The sequence below is a fragment of the Choloepus didactylus genome, chromosome X, assembly GCF_015220235.1.
Source record: "Choloepus didactylus isolate mChoDid1 chromosome X, mChoDid1.pri, whole genome shotgun sequence".
Taxonomy (NCBI): Eukaryota; Metazoa; Chordata; class Mammalia; order Pilosa; family Megalonychidae; genus Choloepus; species Choloepus didactylus.
The window spans coordinates 74,091,303-74,113,681 of NC_051334.1; the positions used below are offsets into that span (position 1 = coordinate 74,091,303).

The window sequence follows — 22,379 nt, forward strand, 5'->3', positions numbered from 1 at the left end:
CAGCTCCGGGACATTCAGCTGAGGTTGCAGGGAAGGCTAATGTCCACGCCCAGTTTTGTGGTGTGTTCCTGTTATTTGAAGCACTTCCGTCACACTGGGTTGTCTGGGGCAGCTCTGGGCTATGGGGCTGGCGATGGGCAGGAGTGTTTCCTGTCCACCAGGATGGTGGCTGTGAGCGGACACCACCCTTTTCTTGGGAAGTTGTGTTGTTTAGTGAATTTTCTCAGCCACTGGATTATTGCCTTTTGTCTCAGAGCTCTCTTAGTTCTGCTCTTGACTTGACGTGCCCAAATTGCAATTCTTTGAAGCTTTCTGTATTGAGCTTTTTAGAGTAATTGTTTTAGAAAAAGCAAAAAGGATTTAAAAAAAAAAAAAAAAAAACGGCCCTCCTCAGAGATCTAATGGGTTATTGAAATGCTAATAGACAAAGCAACCAGGGCCATTAAGGAAAGGTGCACAGGGCAGAGAGATCAGCTTTGCTTTGGGCTTTGCATATGCGCCTCAAGGCCTGAGCTCCGCCCTTCCCCTTTCTGTGTTCACCAGAACTCCAAAAATCCTCTGCTTTTATTTTGGAGTTTTTCGTGTTGTTTTTTTTCTATGCCTGTCTCCTCTCTGCTGGGCTGGCTGCTCTCAGAGTCTCTGGTGTCTGGTCTCAGTCTATCTATGGTTGGAGTTTGAATCAGTAGAATGAGTTTTCGATAAGAGCAGCCACTGCAGTTCTCCCTTCTCCTTCCCGGAGCTGACAGCCCCTCCTCCCCCGGGACTGAGCCTGGCAGGGAGGGGCGCGGGTCCCCTGGCCGCAAAAACTTACAGATTTCGCTGATCTCAGCAGTTCCACGTTTTCATGAGTGTTGTATGAAGTATGCCCAAAGACAGATTGCTCTGTGGTGTCCAGTCCACGCAGTTCCTGGCTTTTTACCTACTTTCCTGGAGGAGTAACTAAAACTTACAGCTCACCAGTCTGCCATCTTGCCCCGCCTCTGAGTATTTGGATTTTAATTGGGAATAAATAAATCCAGGAGAGCTGTCTCTTATGTCCCAGAACAGGAAGACTGTAATGACGTTTTCCAGAGAAAAACCACACATCAATTTCTCCACAAGCCTGGGCTTAGAAAACATATAAAATCTCTAATAAAAAATATTTTTATATCATGAACAGCACTTATTGGTCCTTAAAGTTGTTTAGGAAAAAAATATCTGAAGCAAAAGTAGCAAAATGTTAACATTTGTTAAATTTGGGTGGTGGATACATTGGTGTTTGTTATATTAACCTCTGTACTGTTCTGTATATTTGAAAAACTTAATAAAACAAAGAAAAGAAAGGCACTTAGTAGTTTTATTATACAAAGACTTACACACAAAAAGCAACTTTTTCCCTCTTTTTATTCCTTTGGGAAAACCAGACTCCTTGACGCTGCTAAATAATCCTTGGTGTATAATGTGACTTTCGATAGGGAGCTGTTCCGAGGGCTTTTTAGGCCAGGAGTGTCCCCCAGTCATATTTTTTTCCCCACTTTTATTTACTTTTTATAAGGGTACAAAGAATTTAAAAAATAATCATAAAACAATCATCAAAACTGTTTCAGACATGGTTTCATATTAAAAACAAAGATCGAATTCTGACTCCTTGTTTCCCTCTATGATACAATCCCAAGCTTTCTTCCAGGAAGAACAATTATTTTAGAGCTAAGGTGGATGAGTTTCTGCATCATCACCTTACATGTAGCTTTCCTTGGGTCAAGACTAAGGTTTCTTGTCTCAGGTGCCAGATCCTACAAAGAGTAGTTCCTTCCAGGGTCAAATGGGGAAGTGAGACCAGAGAGGGAAGCACTTGCCAGAGGGTCACCAAGTAAGTCAGGAATGCAGCAGACAGACTCAGGTGAACAGGATCTCAGCCCAGCCCTAGCCATAAATTCTCTGGTGACCTTGAGTCACTTGCCCCTCTCTGGACCTCAGTTTCCCCGCCTGTGAAATGGGGGAGTTGGACCAGATCATTGGTTTTCAAACTGCTATTTTTTTTACTAGCAGAATTATGTATTCCATAGAAGCCCAATACATAAAACAGGTAGAAGGGTAAAAGGGTAGGCTGTCTTGTAGGAATAGGGTGTGCATGTGTGAGTGTGTGTGGAGGGGTGGTGTGTGCATGACCCTCCCGCTTAGCCTTCTCTTTTATTCTGTGGACCACTGTTTGAAAACCATAAACAGGTTCACCTCCTAGGCCCTTCCAGCTCCAACTTTCTAGAATGTTCTTTTTCCTTGAGAAATTATAGTTCACTGTGGAGCAAAAACAAACAAAAAACCAGAATTAAACAGAAAGCAAGGTATCATCTAAAAACAGTCAATTAAGAAACTGTTGTTGAAAGAAGGCAAATAGGAAAACAGCAACATGTCCCACTGGAATCTCTTCCAAGTGACTGAGAATTTCATTTTTTCTGGTAAAAAATATAGAAATAGTGGATATTCTCAGGAGATTTGCCAGTTGGTTCTAGACCTCAGCACGGAGCCAAGTGATGTCCTGAGAGCAAGGAGGGCAGACGTCCCTGCTCAGAACCTTTCTGAATCCATTGACAAGTTTTTGATCTTCAGTTCCAGCTACTTGGCCTAGAACTCATGCTGGGTCACTGGATCCTGAAGCCTTCAGATCTCCTCCTGCTGCTGGTAGAATATCTACAGCAGCTTGTTCTCTGTCTTTGGTGGGGGGCATCTGTAGATGTCAAAGCTGTTTGCAAACCAAGTTTTCTTCTCCTCCAGCCTGTGTTCTGCAGCCCACCTTGGTGCCTTCTCAACAGCAGGGACAAGTGCCCCGGCTGTCTTCCAGGACAAGCTTTTTTGTCTAGACCAGGGGTTGGGGCAAGGCTGAGGCCATGGAGTTGGAGATAGGCCTCTCTGGAGGCTGAGGCCGGGGACTTAAGGGACACCAGGACTTGGAGTTGGGCCTGAGGGACACCAGGACTGACCCTTTATTCATCCCACTGAGCCACTCCTGGGCTATCAGAGAGGGCTGAGCCCCTGCTGTTGGGGGATAGGTGTCTTCTTGGTAGAATTCTGATGGCCGGGACACAATCATAGGCACAGGCTCAATGAGGATTTTGGTTGTGATCAGCTTGAAGAAGCTGAAGATCATGCAGGAGGACATGTCAAGGTTTCTCTTCGGCATGACACTAAGAAATAAGAGTGGTATTTGGTCAGATAGATCAGGAGTGACTTCTCAGTGCTCACCTCATAGCAGCGGTAGTAGCAGATGTTCCTGTGTCCCTTCCTCACCATGTACAACATGTTGATGTCCATGTTGTAGAAGGGGAACAGCATGCCTGAGGAGCTGTCCAAGTCCTCCATTATGAGAGGCACAAAGAGGTCATCCTTGTCTCACAGGACCATCTGCTAGTTGTTCCATGGGGATGTGCCCATGGACAGCAGCTTCTTCAGGTTCCCAAGAAATAGTACCTTGTTGGCCCAGTGCCCCTTGTAGCTGGCTTCCTAGAGGACAGTCCCTGTTTGGGGTTTGAGAATCCGAATCTTGTGGTCCTTTCAGGCAGTGACCAGGAGGCTTGCTGTTGGTGTTGAAGGACATGGAGGGGATCACATCTTGGTGATCAATTATCCTCACGGGGTTCATGATTACAGACTGTTTTGTATCCGTATTCCAGACCATCACCTTGTAGTTGTAGCTGGAACTAAAGAGAATGTTGGCAGCTGTGGGGTGCAACTCCAGCAAGGCCACTCTGGGGGTGTGAACCACCAGCTCTTTCCTGCAGGCTGTGAGGTTCCTTTCCCGCAGCTGCTTTTGAGTATCCCAGATATTAACAGTGGCATCTTCAGAATAGGAGGCCATCTTGAAGTCACTGAAAGGGTTCTACTTGATGTCTAAGATGTTCCCTCTGTGCTCAAAGATCTTTGGTTAGTGGTAGTCCAACTTTCCCAACTGGTACAGGAGGATGAAAAGGAAGGCTCCCCCAAAGGCACACTCTGTCACAAAGGCAATGAAGTGGGGGTTCACAGAGAAGTGACTGTCAGGGATGCTGCATGTAAAGGACATCAGTTCTCCTTGCTGGTTGGTTTGCCAAAGACGTGGTGTAACTTGGAGCTCTGGTACTTGGGGTGCCATGATATCTTGGTGGTGGTAGCCACATCAGCTTCTGGCTCCATAGTTCTTTGAGGCCTGTGGAGTCCCAGAGACCTGAGGAGTCCCCACGCCTAGCGCTACTACCTCTCTGCCCAACTGCACACAACCCTCCCACCCCCTCGCCCCAGCCCCAGGCTGCAGTCCAGAGGGCAGGAACACGCAGGTCTCTTCTCTCCTGCCCATTCCCCTGCCCCCGCCCCCGCACATGATCCTGGCCCCTCCCCAGTCATCTTTAAAGTCGGGCCAGTTGAGAGTGACTGATGACTTATGGTGCATTGACTATAGCTCTTTTGGCTATTAAAACGTCTGGGTTAGGTGTTGAATTACATTTACTAACCTGTATTTCAAAACATCGATTGGGTCTTTCTTTTTGTGGAGTTCTAAAGCCTTTTTCAAGGCCTTTAGAGCAATGGAAGGATAGTGTGCAGGCATTTCCATTGCTAATGCTGTAGGAAGCGAAGAAAAAGTTTTTAAACATCAAAATCTCATGCATCACAGTTTTCATCCCAGGCTACAATTTGCTTTCTTTAACCAAACTGGTCTGGAACAGATTAACAACAACAACAACACAACAAATTTTATAAAATGACAATCCATAGACACTTTCAGAGATAGCTTCTACTTTCTGGGCAGAGTAACATGGTAGGATTGCCAGGTTATATCCTTTCTTTAGCAAACATCAACAGAGAACCTGCTGTTTCTGTGACCTTGCACATAGTTATAGGGATGAAACAGTGATATTAAGAATCTTAAGCAATGATCTTAAGTCAAGGAGGGGCACACTAAGAAGGAAACAGAGATCAGTAAAAGGGCACTAATCAAAAACATTTATACTACAATACACTGTTTTTGTTGAATACTAAAGACAGGAAACACTAGACATGACAGAGATAATTAAACCTGAAAATTTTCGGATGCATTTCACAGACCTCTAGAATTGGAGTACCATTATGCAAGGAGCAGAAGCCACTATTACATGTCCATAGAGTATATATCATCTACTCCTTGCCTCTAGGAATTCTCTTTTGGCAAGACCAAGGAAAGGCAAAAGTGATTTTTGGGCACTTGGGGCTACCGAATACTTTTCACTACATTCATGCTTCTGCAGAGGGTGAGAGATAAAAAGGGACGCTAATTAGGCCACTTCCAGCAGTACCTTCTCAAACAGGCTCTGGGTTGCCAAGTTCCACTTACCAGCTCAACCAGAAATTTTAGTGTAGCAGTTGTGTTAAAAAAATACTACCAATATTTCTCTGAACACTTCAATAAATTGCTGATTCCCTCCCATACCTTTGATCAGTGAAGTGGCTGATTATCATTTCTAGGGAGCTTAGCAACACTAACTTTCTGAAGTTTGAGCTCCCAGATTGTGTAGTGATGTAATTAAGTTCCACAAATAGAATAAACATGAGCACCTGTTATGAGCAATGCACTTTGTTAGTTTCTAAGTACAACAAATATAAGTAATTGTTCATGGCTCTATGGAGCTTATAAGCTTATATATAGAAAAAGATAAATATATAAATGACTATAATACAAAATAGTCTAAGAATGTCATTAGAGAGGGGGAAACAAAGTGTTCTGGGGGTGCAGAGGGGTGCAAGATTGTTTCCCACATGGAAGTAAGAATAGTAAAGAGAAGAACCAAGTAATAAGATCTTACAAAAGCATAAATATAGCTCTTACATGCAATTATTTCAAATGTTTTGCTTTCTAAATGAGGCAGTTCCCATGCTGAATCCAGAAAGCTGTCCAGTGATGGATCATTCATTTTGGCTTTAACTTCAAACTCATACAGCAGAAGCAGTGTCTCACATGGATCATCTGAGAAGTCTGCTAAGAAAGAGACAAAAATGCAACATGCTTTGTGATTACCTATCATTATTCTCTCTTCTTCTAACCCCTCTATGGGAGGGGGGGTTTCCTGTTGAGGAAAATAATTTTTATTTATAATTTGAAAGTTATCCTGGCCTCTGTGACAAATATTTTTACATTTTTAAATCTGTAAGATCGCCAGTACTTTCAGCACCCTATAATGCATTCACTAGGATTGCCTACACTTCCTGAAGTTATTGCCATGATGCTCGTAATTAGCTTGAAGAAGTCCTGCTGTTATCACTAAGAATTCTAATTCAAATTCAATTTTTACCTGCCTCTGAACTTTTTCTTGGTCCATGCTCACTGTGATGGCTGAGCTAACCAGAAAATACAATGCTGCATAAACTAAAGGTAGCTTTACTTTAAGAAAAGTAAAGGAGTGTTTCCAAATTGTTTCATTTAATCAGTCAACAGTATTTCTTGGGTATCCACAATGGATACAATCCTATATCAAGTGGCATGCACCATACTATGTGATACAGTTTTCATTCACCCTTGGTGGATGGAAGTTTTTAAGAAGTTCTGATGGATAGCATGCATACAATAAACCAAATAAAGTGTACTAATGTTAAACAAATAGCTCGATGCATTTTTACATGTTTAAACCCATGTAAACACTACCCAGATCATGATATAGAAAACACTTCCAAAACTCCAGAAGGTTCCTTTGTACTCCTTTCCAGTCAATACCACTGTACCAGAGGTAAAAACTAATTTGACTTTTATCATTATCATTTGTTTTTGCCTGGTCTTGAAATTTATTGCAAGTAAATAGATATACAACTGATTTTTCCATATTGACCTTGATCCTGCAATGAGCTAAACTCATTAGTTCCAGTGACTTTTTTTTTGTAGATTATTTGGGAATTTCTAAGTAGGCAACCATGTCATCTCCAAATAGAGATAGTTTTATTTATTCTTTTTCACTCTATATATCTTTTTTTCCTTTCTTTTTCTTGCCTTATTGCACTGGCTTGGTCCTCCAGGATGATGATGAACAGGATTGGTGAGAGTAGACAACCTTGAACTGTTCCTGATCTCTGGGGTAAAGAATGCACTCTTTTACCATTAAGTATGATGTTAGGTATAAATTTTATTTTAGTAGGTGCCCTTTATCAGATTGAGTAACTTCACTTTTATTCCTAGTTTGCTGGAAGTTTTAAATCATGAATGGATGTTAAATCTTGTCGAATACTTTCTCGGTATCTAATGAGATGATCATATAGTTTTTATTCTTTAATCTGTTGATATGGGGAATTATATTGATTGAGTTTACAGTGTTGAGACAACCCTGCATTCCTATGATAAACCTCTTGGTTACAATGTATTATCATTATAATATATTACTAAATTCAGTTTGCTACATATTTTGCTGAGGATTTGTGCATCTTTGTTCATGAAGGATACTGGCCTATAGTTCTCTTTTCTTCATTGACCTTGTCTGGTTTTGGTATCAAGGTATTACTGACCTCATAAAATGACAGGGAAAGTGTGCCCTTCTCATCTATATTTCTGGAAGAGTTTGTGTAAAATTGGTGTTTATTTGTTCTTTAAATATTTGGTAAAATTAGCCAGTGAAGTTTCCTTTGTTGGAAGATTTTTAACTATGAATTCAACTTATTTAATAGGTTTAGGAATATTTGGGTTATCTTTCTTCTTAAGAGAACTTTGGTAGTTTGCAACTTTCAAGGAATCTGTTCATCTAAGCTTTCAAAATTATTGGCATAAATTTATGGGCATAATAATATTCCTTTATTATCTTTTACTGTGTCCAAATGTTGCTTTATCTTTCGATATGAAAGATCTTCACAGTATCAAAAGTAAAGAATTGAAAATAAAACAAAAACAAACAAAAACAAAAATCCAAACTCAAAGAGAGCAGTATTGGGCCAGTAGTATCATCAGCTCCCTAGCCCACAGGTCAGCCTGGACCCAGGGCTCTGTGTGTGAAGGCTATGTAGCACCAGGAAGCGGCTCTGTTGAGGTCAGCATGGCATCCATTCAGCTTTTGGTTGTTCTGGGGTGGTGGAGAGCAGGGAGGATCTCAGGCAGGTGGGTGGGGTAGTAGAGGGAGAAACTGCACATCTTCAGCTGGTAGTCAGGATCTCAGGGCATCCTGAAGGAGCTCGACCTGGCAGGGGCTGGGAGTGGTTTTCTTGAGGCTGAAGTTGGTCTAGTTCACAGCAACTTTCTGACGAGTTTGTTATGTAGAATACAAACAGAACCTTTTGAAATACTCCACTTCTTAGTCAGTCTCATCCATCCCTATCCCATCCATGTCTTGCTTGTTGTGGCTCCTTGGCTGCAGCCCTTGCCTTGAAGCAATCTCTGTAGCATGGCTTGGCCTGGGGGCTGCACAGACTCCTGCTCCTGAGGTCACGCTTGCCAGTTTCACCAGAAGCTGCCCTTCTCCTTCTTAGTTTTGGGGTTGCCAGCCCAGCCTGGTCCTGGCTGGCTACCCTATCTCTCCTCTCCAGCCTCAGCACAGCTGCACTTTGGAAGGCTCTGAGGCTTTGCCTGGCTGCTTGGTGTTAGGGGTCTGGCCCTTGGCACTGGGCACCTCTAGGCTGGCCAGGGGCCAGGAGGCTGTGGTTGCCTAGCTCTTCTTGCCTGACTGCCCTGTCTCTTGCCCTGAGGCCTTAGGGGATCTCCTTCGGGCTTGGCTCCTCAGACGTAGGGTTGCCCAGCTTGGTGTCTTGACCCAGATCACCAGGGACAGGTTGGGCATGATGTTGAGCCTCCTCAACTAGCCCATTTTCTGGAATGATACCAGAACGGGGACCCCTTACCTCTGTCCATGGTGGGTGGGGGCCTCTATTTCTGCTCCTGGTGGGGCAGGCTCACCTGGAGCTTGTAATGTATGGTTCTGGGGGAAATCCAAAGTCAAAGGAGACAGGTCAAGGTTGATGTCAGGTCGTTGCTCTGAGGAGCCATTGAGGTTTGAGTGAGGTAGACTCTGGGGCTCAGTCTCAGCAGCCCCTTCCTTAGAGAAGCCATTGCTATCCATACTGAGCTCACATATGCTAAAGCTGGCACAGATGGAGTCCTTGATGGTGTTCTTTATCTCCTGCAGATGGTTGCTGAGGGAGCTGTTGACCCTATCCAGCTCCTGGTCTGACCACTCCAAGAGTCTCTCCCTGGCAGTCCTCAGTTCCTGGCTTCCAGAATCACTGTGATTTGTCTGCTTCAGGGCTCCTGCTGCCAACTGGACCTTCTCCTTTTCTGCATTGTGGACAAAGAACTCATAGTAGCAGCAGTCACAGAACTTGTCATTTCTCTGGTGGGTGGAGAATGAGGTGCGGGAGCCATGCTCTGAGATGCTATCCTCTTCCTCACCCAGCCTCTTGTCTGCCTTGCAGGGCTGGGGCAGCTGGCATGCCAGTCCACTGTGTATAAACTTGTGCCTCCTGCACCTGGAGTTCCTGCTATGAGTGCTAGGGAGTTGCTGAGAGCTTTGTGGTGGGAGGAGGGGTCCACTGCAGTGCCCACTACAGGGGTGGCTGCACCCCAAGAATGGTGGAGACATCTTCAGAAGCAGCATGCTGGTGGAGGGCAGGTGGGGGATCTGACGTGTGTATGTTGGGGGTGGGCAGCAGTAGCAACAAGGGACGCTGAAGCCTGAGCAGGGAAACGTGCTGCTACGGTGGTGGGCATTAGGTTTGAGTGGGGCACAGAGCCAAAGGATCCAGGGAGAGATGAGATCAGAGATGCTGGCTGGTGTTGGGGGTTTGGGGGCTGTTGGGGGTTGGAGGCAGTGAGGTCTGAGTGCTGGGGTGCTCTGAGATGGGGAAAGCCTCACTGGGTATAGCAGGAGGACTCCCAAGTGAGTTGCCTGGCAGGGCCCCACTGGAGTGTGGGGAGTTCCAGAGGCTTGAGAGCTTATGTGCCCATAGAAAGGAAGTGGGACCCCAGTCCTCTGAGACCCCATGCTAGGAGGAGAATGAGAACGAGGATGAGGACTTTGAAGATGATGATGAAAATGAATGAGAGTCACCCCCACAAGACTGATTTGTAGGGTATGTGGGACAAGGAGATTGCCACTGTGTGCTATCCACCTGTGGGCCTTTTATCTTCCTCCATGCTCTTTCAGCAAATCTGGCAGACCCATAGAAGCATCTCGCCTGGAAGATTCTATTTTTCTTTTTTTAAAGTAAGCAAGTAGAAAATTTATTAGGAATGCATGTGAGGGGAACACGCGGGCACTCTCACAAAGACAGAGGTGAGAAAGGCAAGAGGTCCCGGCATTGTGAGACCATTTGCCTTTTTTTTTTAATTAAATTCAGTTTTATTGAAATATATTCACATACCATACAATCATCCATGGTGTACAATCAACTGTTCACAGTACAATCACATAGTTATGCATTTATCACCACAGCCATTTGCTTTTATAGATTAGCTTTACTTACTCCCCCTCCCCCTTCCTTCTTTGGGGCTTTCTTACCCTCCCTCCTCTCCAGGGTGGTGCCTGGTGGTAGATAGTGCATTTGGGTGGGTTGGTTGGCTCCACCCTTCTCTGCAGATGACTCAGTCAGGTAGGAGTCCTTTGGCTCCAGGTGATATCTTTCTCCTTGAGGCCTGACTGCTTTTGGGAATTTGCCCTTTGCTCAGCCAAGCCACTGCCCTAATTCTAACCCTATCTCATTTCCCCCTCGGAGACTTCTAACTCCCCTTAATCTTAAGGGAATTTCGGCCGATGGTCCATCTTCTATAATTGCTTCAAGCTGTCAGTGGTGTTGCAGGGCCTACTTGTGGGAGTATAGAAGTCTCTGGTTATGCTATTGAGGGTGGCTGGTTGAACGTGGGGAACAGGAGCGTAGCCTCTGGCGAGGTCTGTTGTGAAAGGCTTTAATCTGGATTGCCTGGAAAATTCTTAACTAGCTTTGGCATGAAGTCAGTGGACAGCTTCTCACTCTGAAATACTAGTTCATTTTGAGAAGGGCCCTCTTCCCAGCCTTTATATTTCTGGTGACACAAGTGGCAGCAAGTCTGCACAAACTGGCTGGAGGTGGGGGGCACCTGCAGGCCATGTGCCAGCTCAGGCTTGTCCTCCCTGGGGCCAGTGTGGTAGGGCTCCCCACTGCGTGGGCCCTGCATTTACTCCAGCTTCCAGGCTCGGTGGCAGCGGGGATTTGGGCACCTGGGGCTTCTGCATCTTCTGTGCCCCGGGACCCACGCCCGCTTGTGCCAGTCCGCACCTCCGCTTGGCCTGCTCCACCTCCGAGTCATGCTGCTGCTAGCACTGCTTCCTTGCTCCAATCCTGCCGCTGCTGCTCCCCTCACAGGACAACAGCCCAGCTCCCCACTCTGCCCACTACCAGCAGCCCCTTTATTATCTTTTAACATTTCTGTGGGGTCTGTATTGATATCCCCTTTTTCATTTCTGATAATAATTTGTGTCTTTTCTCTTTCTTGATCAGTCTGGCTAGAGGAGTATCAATTTTATTGATCTCAAAGAACCGAGTTTTGGCTTCATTGATTTTTATCTATTGTTTTCTCTTTTACATTTTATTGATTTCTGCCCTTACCTTTATCATTTATTTCCTTCTGCTTGTCTGGGCTTAATTTGCAATTTTTCCCATAGTTTATTAAGGTGGAAGTTTAGATTGAGATCTTTCTTCTGTTTCTAATAAAAGTATTTAATACTATCAATTTCCCACTAATACACCTTTAGCTGTATCCTCCAAATTTTTACATCTTGTATATCATTATTAATCAAAGTAAAATAATTCTAATTTTCCTCATGACTTCCTCTTTGACCCATGGGTTATTTATAAGAATGTTGTTTAATTTCCCAATATTTGGGGGATTTTACAGATACCTTTGTAGTACGGATATATTTATAGTTTAATTCCCTTGTGGTCAGAGAACATACTCTGTATGATTGCAATACTTTCAAGTTTTTTGAGATTTGTTTTGGTTTATCTTAGTGAATGTTCCATATGCATTTGAGAAAGAAAGTGTATTGTGCTATTGTTGGGTATAGTTTTCTATAAATGTCAATTAAATCAAGTTGGTTGATAGTGTTGCTCATTCATGTCTTCTGTATCCTTACTGAGTGTCTGTCCACTTATTCTATTGATTAATGAAAGAAGAATATTGAAGTCTCCTAACTGTGATTGTGGATTTGTCTATTCCTCCTTTCAGTTCTAACAATTTTTGTATATTATGTTTAATTGACCACTTTATCATTATGTCTCTCTTTATTCCCAGTAATACTCCTTGTCCTGAAATCTGTTTTGCCTGATATTAAAATACCCACTCAAGCTTTCTTTTGATGAGTGTTTGCATGGTATATCTTTTCCCATTTTTAATTTTAACTTATCGATTTCTTTATCTTTGACCAACCTGACAATTTGAGGTTTTTAATTGGTGTGTTTAGAAAAGGGTCCAAGAAATGACAACTCATGGGTCAGCTGCTTATTTTTGTAAATAAAGTTTTATTGGAACATAATCACACCAATTTATTTAAGAATTATATATGACTGTTTTCCTGCTACAATTGTAGAGTTGAGTAATTATGACAGAGACCATACGGCCTCAAGCCTAAATATTTGATATCTGGCCCTTTAAGAAAATCTTTATAAACCTCTGATTTAGGCCATTACATTTTTTTTTCTGTTACATGAACTTTTATTCAGGGTTTGCTTACAGGGTGAGAAGTTGGTATAGTGATCATGGCAGCGCTCTCTCACCAGGCAGGTGCAGCATTCACAAGGAAGTTGACCATGTGATTAAAGAGGACAAAATAAGCCATTAAATTTATTGCAATTATTAATAGGGTTGGAACAACCAGGCAGAAGATCAAAGGGGATACAGAAGACTTGAACAATACTATAAACCAACCAGACCTACAGATATCTATATAATACTTCAACCAACAACAGCAGACTATACCTTCTTCTCAAGTATACACGGAACATTTTCCAGGACAGACCATATATTAGGCCATAAAACAAACCCTCAGAAAACTTTAAAAAGTATAGAAATAATGCAAAGTATGTTCTCCCACAACAATGGAATTAAATTAAAAATCAATAACAGAAAGGGATTTCGGAAACTCAGATATATATGGAAAGTAAACAACAAACTCTTAACCAATAGGTCAAAGAAGTCAAAAGACAAATTTAAAAATACTTTGAGATGACTCAAAATGAAGACACAACATACTAAAACTTACAGTATGCAGCTGAAGCAGTGCTTAGAGGAAAATTTATAGCTATAAACACCTATAGAAAGACCTCAAGTTAGTAACTGAAACTTCAAGCTTAGGACACTGAACACAGAAGAGCAAATTTTACTTAAACAGAAGGAAGGACAAAATAAAGATTGCAGTGGAAATTAATGAAATGGAGAACAGCAAACCTATAGAAAAAAATCAATGAAACCAAAAGCTGGTTCTTTGAAAAAGATTGACAAAATGGACAAACTTTTAGCTAGATTGACCAAGGAAAAAATAAAGACTCAAATTACTAGAATCAGAAATGAATAAGGAACATTATTACCGACCTTAAAGAAATAGAAAGGATTAAAAAAGAATATTATGAACAATTTTATGCCAATAAATTAAATAACTTAGATTAAATGGAAAATTCCCTAGAAAGAACTACCAATACTGGTTCAAGAGAAACAGACAATCTGAATAGACCTATAACAAGGGAAGAGATAGAATTTTTAATTTTTAATTTAAAAAACTACCCACAAAGGAAAGCCCATGTCGAAACAGCTTTACCACTGAATTCTTCCAAACATTTAAAGAAAAACAATACCAATTCTTCACACTCTTCTACAAAATAAAAGAGGAGGGAACACTTCCAAACTCCTTCTATGAGACCAGTCTTACCTTGATACTAAAACTAGACAAAGACATCATAAGGAAAGTGAACTACAGACCAATATCTTTGATGAATGAGGATACAAAAATCCTCAACAAAGTATTTGCAAACCAAATAAAGCAACATATAAAAAGACTTATACACCATGACCAGGTGGGACTTATCCCAGGAATGCAATATTGGTTTAATATCTGAATATAAACTAAAGTAATATACCATATCAACAGAATTAAAAATAAAAACCACATGATTATCTCAATAGACAGAAAAAAGCATTTGACAAAATGCAATTCCCTTTCATGAGAAAATATTCAACAAACTAGGAATAGAAGGGAACTTCCTCAGCCTGAAAAAGGGCATCTATGAAAAATGCACAGCTAACATCATACAGTTCTAGCTAGGCAATTAGGCAAGAAAAAGAAGTAAAAGGCATCCAGATTGGAAATGAAGAAGTACAACTATTTTTGCAGATACCATGATCCCATATTTTAAAAATCCTAATAAATCCATGAAAAATGTCTAGAACTTATAAATGAATTCAGCAAGGTTGCAGGGTACAGGATCAATATACAAAAATCAATTGCATTTCAATACACTTGCAATGTACAATGCCACAAGAAATTAAGAAAACTCCATTTACAATACTATCAAAAAGATAAAAGTACGTAGGGATAAATTTAACAGAAGAGTAAAATTATACTCAGAAAACTAAAAAACATTATTGAAAGAAAGTAAAGAAGATCTAAACAAATATAAAAATATACCTCATGTTCATGGATTGGAAAACTTAATATCGGTTGTGGTTACGTTCATGTGTCAATTTGGCCAGGTGATGGTGCCTAGGTGTCTGGCAAGCAAGGACCGGCCTAACTGTTACTGCAAGGACATTTGTGGCTGGTTAATAAACCAGAAGGCTGGTTTATTAAATCATCAGTCAATTGGCTGCAGCTGTGACTAATTACGTCAACAAAGGGTGTGCCTTCCACAATGAGCGAATGCAATCGGCTGGATTAATCCAATCAGTTGAAGACTTTTAAGTGAGACAGATAGAGGACCTTCACTTCTTCTTCAGCTAACCAGTGAAGCATTTCCTGAGGAGTTCACTGAAGTTGCCAGTTTGTTTCCTGAGGAGTTCATCGAACATCTTCATTGGAGTTGCCAGTTTGCCAGAATTTGGACTCATGCATACCCACAGTTGCATGAGACACTTCTATAAATCTTATATTTATAGGTATCTCCCGTTGATTCTGTTTCCCTAGAGAACCCTAACTAATACATTGGTATACTCCCCAAATTGATCTACAAATTCAAGGAAATCCTTACCAGAATCCGAGCTGACTTCTTTGAAGAAACTGACATGTTGACTCTAAAATATATATGAAATTGCTAGGGACCCAGATGGCCAAAGTAATCTTTAAAAGGAATAACAAAGTAGGAGGACTCACACTTCCCAATTTCAAAACTTACTATAATGCAACAGTAAACAAGAGTGTGGTACTGGCAAAAGGATAGACATGTATATCAATGGAATAGAACTGAGAGTCCAAAAATAAAAGCATGTGTCTATGGTGAACTGATTTTTGACAAGGAGGCCAAGACTATTCAATGGGGGAAAGCAAAGTCTCTTCAACAGATGTTGCTGGGACAACTGGATAGCAACATGCCAAAGAATGAAGTTTATCACTTACCTTACACGATATACAAAAATTAACTCAAAATGGACCAACAACCTAAATAGAGGAGCTAAAACTACAAAACTCTTAGAATATAGGGATTTTTTTTTTATTGTGAATGGGTGTTGAATGTCTTCAAATGCTTTTTCTGCATCTATGAGATGATCAAATTTTTCCCCCTGTATTTTGTCAATGCTGAATTATACTGGTTTTTAAATGCTGAATTCCCAGAATAAACTCTACTTGGTCATGGTGTATTAACCTTTTTTTATATAGCTGGAATCAATTTTCTACAATTTGGTTTTGGATTTTTTTTTAAATCTATGTTCATGTAAGCTACTGACCTGGAATTTCCTTATCTTGAAATGTCCTAGGTAGATTTCGGCATCAGGGTCATGCAAACCTCATAAAATCAATGTGTTATCTCTTTCTCTTATCTCTGCAAGAGGTATTTGTACGGGACTGTTATTTCTTCCTTATATATTTGGAAGAATTTGCCATTGAAACCATTTTCTTTGTGAGAAGGTACTTATTTTCAGATTTCATTTATTTAAAAGCTGTATGACTATTCAGATTCTGTCTCTTTGGGGCAACTCGGTAGATGGTATTTTTTAAGGAATCTGTCCATTTTGTCTAAGTTGTCAAATCTATTGGCATAAAATTGTTCGTAATATATTTTATTGTCTACTAAATGTCTGAAGGATTTGTAGTGATGTCCAGTTTTGCATTACTGATATTAATAATTTGTTTTCTTTTTTTTTTTTTTGTCTTGATCCATCTTGCTAGGTGCGGTGGTTTGAAGCTGTAAGTACCCCAGAAAAACATGTTCTTAAATTTAATCCATTCTGTGGGTGTGAACCCATTGTAAGTAGGACCTTCTGAGGAGGTTACTTCAGTTAAGGTGTAGTCCACCTCAGTCAGAATGGGTCTTAAGCCTATTACTGGAGTCTTTTATTATAAGTGGAGTGAAATTCAGACAGACAGACAGAAAAAATCACAGAAAACAAGAAGATGAAAATCAACGGAACCTGGAAGAGAAGGGAGAGACCAGGAGACACCACCATGTGCCTTGCCATTTGACAAATTTAGGAGTTTGATAGTCCTAGCTCTTATATTTAGGTCTTTGGTCCATTTTGAGTTAATATTTATACAAGGTGTGCGATGGGAGTCAGTCCTCTTTCATTCTTCTGCTATCCAGACTTGGTAGCCTTATCAAATATCAATTGTCCATAGGTGTGAGGGTCTATTTCTGAATGATCAATTCATGTTGGTATTCCATTGGTTGATGTATCTATCTTTATGCCAGTACCATGCTATTTTGACCACTGTAGCTTTGTAATATGCTTTAAAGGCAGGAAGTGTGAGTCCTCCAACTTCTTTCTTCTTTTCCAAGATGTTTTTGGCTATTTGGGGCCTCTTACCCTTCCAAATAAATTTGATCAGTGGCTTTTCCATTTCTGCAAGGTAGGCTGTTGGAATTTTGATTAGGATGGAGCTGAATCATCATTTTGGGTAGAATTGAAATCTTAATAATATTTAGTCTTCCAGTCTATGAACACAGAATGTCCTTGCATTTATTTAAGTCTTCTTTGATTTCCTTAAGCAATGTTTTGTAGTTTTCTGTGTACAAATCCTTTTTATCCTCGGTTAAATTTATTCCTAGATATTTGATTCTTTTAGTTGCTATTGTAAATGGAATTTTTTTCTTGATTTCCTCCTCAGCTTGTTCAACACTTGTGTATAGAAACACTACTGATTTTTGCATGCTGATCTTGTACCCTGCCACTTTGCTGAATTTGTTCATTAGCTCTAGTAGCTTTGTTGTTGATTTTTTGGGACTTTCTATATATAGGATCAGGTCATCTGCAAATAGTGAAAGTTTTACTTCTGCCTTTCCAATTTGGATGCCTCTCATTTCTTTTTCTTGCCTAACTGCTCTGGCTGGAATTTCAGCACAATATTGATTAACAGTTGTGACAGTGGCTTACTTATCTTGTTCCAGATCTTAGAGGAAAAGCTTTCAGTCTTTCACCATGTAGTATGATGATAGCTGTGGGTTTTTCATATATGCTTTTTATCATATTGAGGAAGTTTCCTTCTATTCATATTTTTCTAAATGTTTTTATCAAGAAAAGTTGGTGAATTTTGTCAAATGCCTTTTCTGCACTGAGATGATCATATGGTTTTTCTTGTTGTTTTGTTAATGTGGTGTATCACATTAATTGATTTTTTTATGTTGAGCCTCCCTTGCATACCTGAGATAAAACCCACTTGATCATGGTGTATAATTCTTTTAATGTGCTGTTGTAATCAATTTGCAAGTATTTTGTTGAGGATTTTTACATCTACATTCATTAGAGAAATTGGTCTGTAATTTTCTTTTCTTATAGTGTCTTTATCTGGCTTTAGTATTAGGGTGATGTTGGCCTTATAGAATGAGTTAAGTAGTGTTCCCTCCTCTTCAATTTTTGGAAGAGTTTGAGCAGTACTGGTATTCATTTTTCTTGGAATGATTGGTAGAACTCATGTGAAGCCATTTGGGTCCTGGGCTTTTCTTTGCTGGGAGCTTTTTTATGACTGATTCAATCTCTTTACTTGTAATTGGTCTGCTAAGGTCTTCTATTTCTTCTCGAGTCAGTGCAGGTTGTTCATGTGTTTCTAGGAGTTTGTCCATTTCATCTAAGCTGTCTAATTTGTTGGCTTACAGTTGTTCATAGTATCCTTTTACGATCCTTTTTATTTCTGTTGGGTCAGTAGTTATGCTCCCCCTCTTATTTCTGATTTTATTTATTGGTGTCTTCTCTCTTCTTTTGTTTGTCAGTCTAGCTAAGAGTTTGTCAATTTTATTGATGTTTTCAAAGAACCAACTTTTGGTTTTATTAATTCTATTGCTTTTTAGTCTCAATTTCATTTATTTCTTCTCTAATTCTTTTATTTCTTTCATTCTGCTTGCTTTGGGGTTAGTTTGCTGTTCTTTTTCTATTTCATCCAGGTGTGCTGTTAGGTCTTGGATTTTAGCTCTTTCTTCATTTTTATTTTAAGTCTTTAGGGCTATAAATTTCTCTCTCAGCATTGCCTTCACTACATCCCATAAGTTTTGATATTTTGTGTTCTCATTTTCATTCATCTCAAGATATTTACTAATTTCCCTTGTAATTTCTTCTTTGACTCTCTGGTTGTTTAAGAAAGTGTTATTTAACTTCCATGTATTTGTGGATTTTCTTGTTATTGATTTCTAGCTTCATTCCATTATGACCAGAGAAGATGCTTTGTATGATTTCAATCTTTCTACATTTATTGAGATTTGTTTTGTTACCCAACATGTGGTGTATCCTGGAGAATGATCCATGAGCACTTGAGAAGAACATATATCCTCCTGTTTTGGGGGTGAAATGTTCTGTATATGTCTGTTATGTCTAGTTCATTTATCATATTATTCAAGTTCTCTGTTTCCTTATTGATCTTCTGTCTATATGTTCTATCTATTGATAAGAGTGGTGTAGTGAATACTCCAACCATTATTGTAGAGACGTCTATTTTTCCCTTCAATTTTGCCAGGATGTGCCTCATGTATTTTGGGGTACCATGGTTAGGTGCATAAATATTTATGATTGTTTTTTCTTCTTGGTGGATTGCCCCTTTTATTAATACACATAGTGCCTTTCTTTATCTCTTATAACAGTTTTTGGCTTAAAGTCTATTTTTTTCTGATATTAGTATAGCTACCCCAACTCTTTACTGGTTACTATTTGCATGGAATATCTTTTTCTATCCTTTCACTTCCAACCTATTCGTGTCTTTGAATCTAAGGTGAGTCTTTTGTAAACAGCATATAGTTGGATCATGCTTATTCTTCCTGCCAACCTGTGTCTTTTGATTGGGAAGTTTATATAGTGTTATTACTGTAAAGGCAGTACTTACTTCAGCTATTTTTCCTTTGGTTTTTATATGTCATATCTTTTTTTTGCCTCTCTTTTCATTTATTGTAACCTTTTCTGTGTAGTTGATTATTTGTGATGTATCTGACTGATCCCTTTCTCATTTCTGTTTTGTATTTTTTAATACACTTTCTTTGTGTTTATCCTGGAGTTTATATTACACAACCTTCATCTATAATCTACTAATATGAAAAGATATTGACTTATCTTCAACAGCATACATGTTCTCTGCTCCCATATACTTCAGTTTCTCCTCTTTGTATTGTTTTCATCCCACTTTACCACTTTATATTTTGCACATCCATTATCAGGAAATATGCCTTTTTCTTGTTCAATTGTATTCTGATTCCTATATGAATTAAAGAGTAGAGTTGTATATTGAGGATACAATACTACTGGGTTTTGCATTTACCCTTTTATTTACCCTTACTGGTGATCTTCATTTCTTCATACTATTTCAAACCAGTGTCTCCTGTCTTTTCCTTTCAACCTGTAGAACTCCCTTTAGTAATTCTTCTAGGGCAGGTCTTTTGTTTATGAACTCTCTCAGTTACTGTTTACCTGTGAATATTGTAAACTCTCCCTGAGTTTTCAAGGACAGTTTTACCAGATGAAGACTTTTTGGCTGGCGGTTTTTCTCTTTCAGTACCTTAAATGTATCATATCACTGTCCTCTCACCTCCATGGTTTCTGATGAGAAATTGGAACTTAGTCTTATTGAGGATCTCTTATTTGTAATGAATCACTTTTCTCTTGCTGCTTTCAGAATTCTTTTTATCTTTGGCATCTGATATTCTGGTTAGTATGTGTCTCCGGGTAGGTCTATTATGATTTATTCTGTTTGAAGTGGATTGCACTTCTTGGACATGTGTATTTATGACTTTCATAGTGTTTGGGATATTTTCAGCCATTATTCCCTCAAATATTCTTTCTATCTCTTTTCCCTTGACTTCTTCTTCTGGGACACCTATGACATGCATGTTTGTGAAATTCATGTTGTCATTCAAATTCCTGAGACCCTGCTCATTTTTTCTACTCTTTTCTCTATCTGTTCTTCTGACTGTGTGATTTCGATTGCCCTGACTTCAAGTTCGCTGATTCTTTCGTCTATTCAAATCTGCTATTGTATGCCTCTAGTGTATTTTTAATCTTTACCACTATGCCTTTCATCCTCACAATTTCTGTTGTTTCTTTTTATACTTTCAAATTCTTTATGCTCATACACTGTCTTTTTTTTTTTTTTTAAATTCAGTTTTATTGAAATACATTCATAAACCATACAGTCATCCATGGTATACAATCAACTGTTCACAGTATGATCATATAGTTATGCGTTCATCACCACAATCTATTTCTGAACATTTTCCTTACATCAGAAAGAATCAGAATAAGAATAAAAAATAAAAGTGAAAAGAGAATACCCAAACCATCCCCCCATCCCACCCTATTTGTCATTTAGTTTTTACTCCCATTTTTCTACTGATTTTTTTTCAATTTTTTAACTTTGTTTATCAAAAAATTAAAAACAAACAGGCAAACAACAACCAAAAAAACCCCACAACATTTCAAACAAAGCAATGGATTAAGGAAAACAAATAACCGAAAATAACCACTTTGCTTCCAATATGTTCCTACCATACCCCAAGAAAATTAATAAACCATGTCCAAACAGAGGAGTAAGAAAAACAAATAATCTAAAATAACTACATTGCTTCCAACATGTTCCTACCATACCCCAAGAAAATTAACAACCCCTAAGAAAACAAAGGAATAAGAGAAAAAAAAACCTAAAATAACTCTAATGCTTCCAACATGATCTTACTATATCCAAGAAAGTTTACAAACCATAATCATTCCTGAGCATTCCCATAACATTGAGATTACCCTCCATAGTTTATCTGTTCTTATTAGATTACCATTCCCCCTCCACTAACTGGTATCTCTAGGTCCCCTACATTCTACAGTATAAAACATTGTACATTTTTCACAGAATTCACATTAGTGGTAACATACAATATCTCTCTTTTTGTGCCTGGCTTATTTTGCTCAGCATTATGTCTTTTTTTTTTTTTTTTAATCTTCATTTTATTGAGATATATTCATATACCACGCAGTCATACAAAACAAATCGTACCTTCGATTGTTCACAGTACCATTACATAGTTGTACATTCATCACCCACATCAATCCCTGACACCTTCATTAGCACACACACAAGAATAACAAGAATAATAATTAGAGTGAAAAAGAGCAATTGAAGTAAAAAAGAACACTGGGTACCTTTGTCTGTTTGTTTCCTTCCCCTATTTTTCTACTCATCCATCCATAAACTAGACAAAGTGGAGTGTGGTCCTTATGGCTTTCCCAATCCCCTTGTCACCCCTCATAAGCTACATTTTTATACAACTGTCTTTGAGATTCATGGGTTCTGGGTTGTAGTTTGATAGTTTCAAGTATCCACCACCAGCTACCCCAATTCTTTAGAACCTAAAAAGGGCTGTCTAAAGTGTGCATAAGAGTGCCCACCAGAGTGACCTCTCGGCTCCTTTTGGATTCTCTCTGCCACTGAAGCTTATTTCATTTCCTTTCACATCCCCCTTTTGGTCAAGAAGATGTTCTCCGTCCCACGATGCCAGGTCTACATTCCTCCCCAGGAGTCATATTCCACGTTGCCAGGGAGATTCACTCCCCTGGGTGTCTGATCCCACGTAGGGGGGAGGGCAGTGATTTCACCTTTCAAGTTGGCTTAGCTAGAGAGACAGGGCCACATCTGAGCAACAAAGAGGCATTCGGGAGGAGGCTCTTAGGCACAACCATAGGGAGGCCTAGCCTCTCCTTTGCAGCAACCGTCTTCCCAAGGGTAAAACCTGTGGTAGAGGGCCCAACCCATCAAACCACCAGTCCCCTATGTCTGTGGTCATGTTAGCAACCA

General features: G+C 39.8%; 1 protein-coding gene and 1 pseudogene across 1 annotated transcript in view; both read right to left on the reverse strand.

Annotated features, from left to right (window-relative positions):
* The window catches only part of TEX11 (testis expressed 11), a 508,239-nt gene that overhangs the window by 38,246 nt on the left and 447,614 nt on the right, over positions 1-22,379 (reverse strand). Inside the window, exons 25-26 of the mRNA XM_037820830.1 lie at positions 5,810-5,959; positions 4,461-4,569 (exon numbers count right to left, since the gene is read on the reverse strand). Of these exons, the coding sequence (XP_037676758.1) occupies positions 4,461-4,569; positions 5,810-5,959 (259 nt within the window). The remainder of the gene's footprint in view (positions 1-4,460; positions 4,570-5,809; positions 5,960-22,379) is intronic.
* Positions 8,100-11,230, reverse strand: LOC119523231 (annotated as a pseudogene).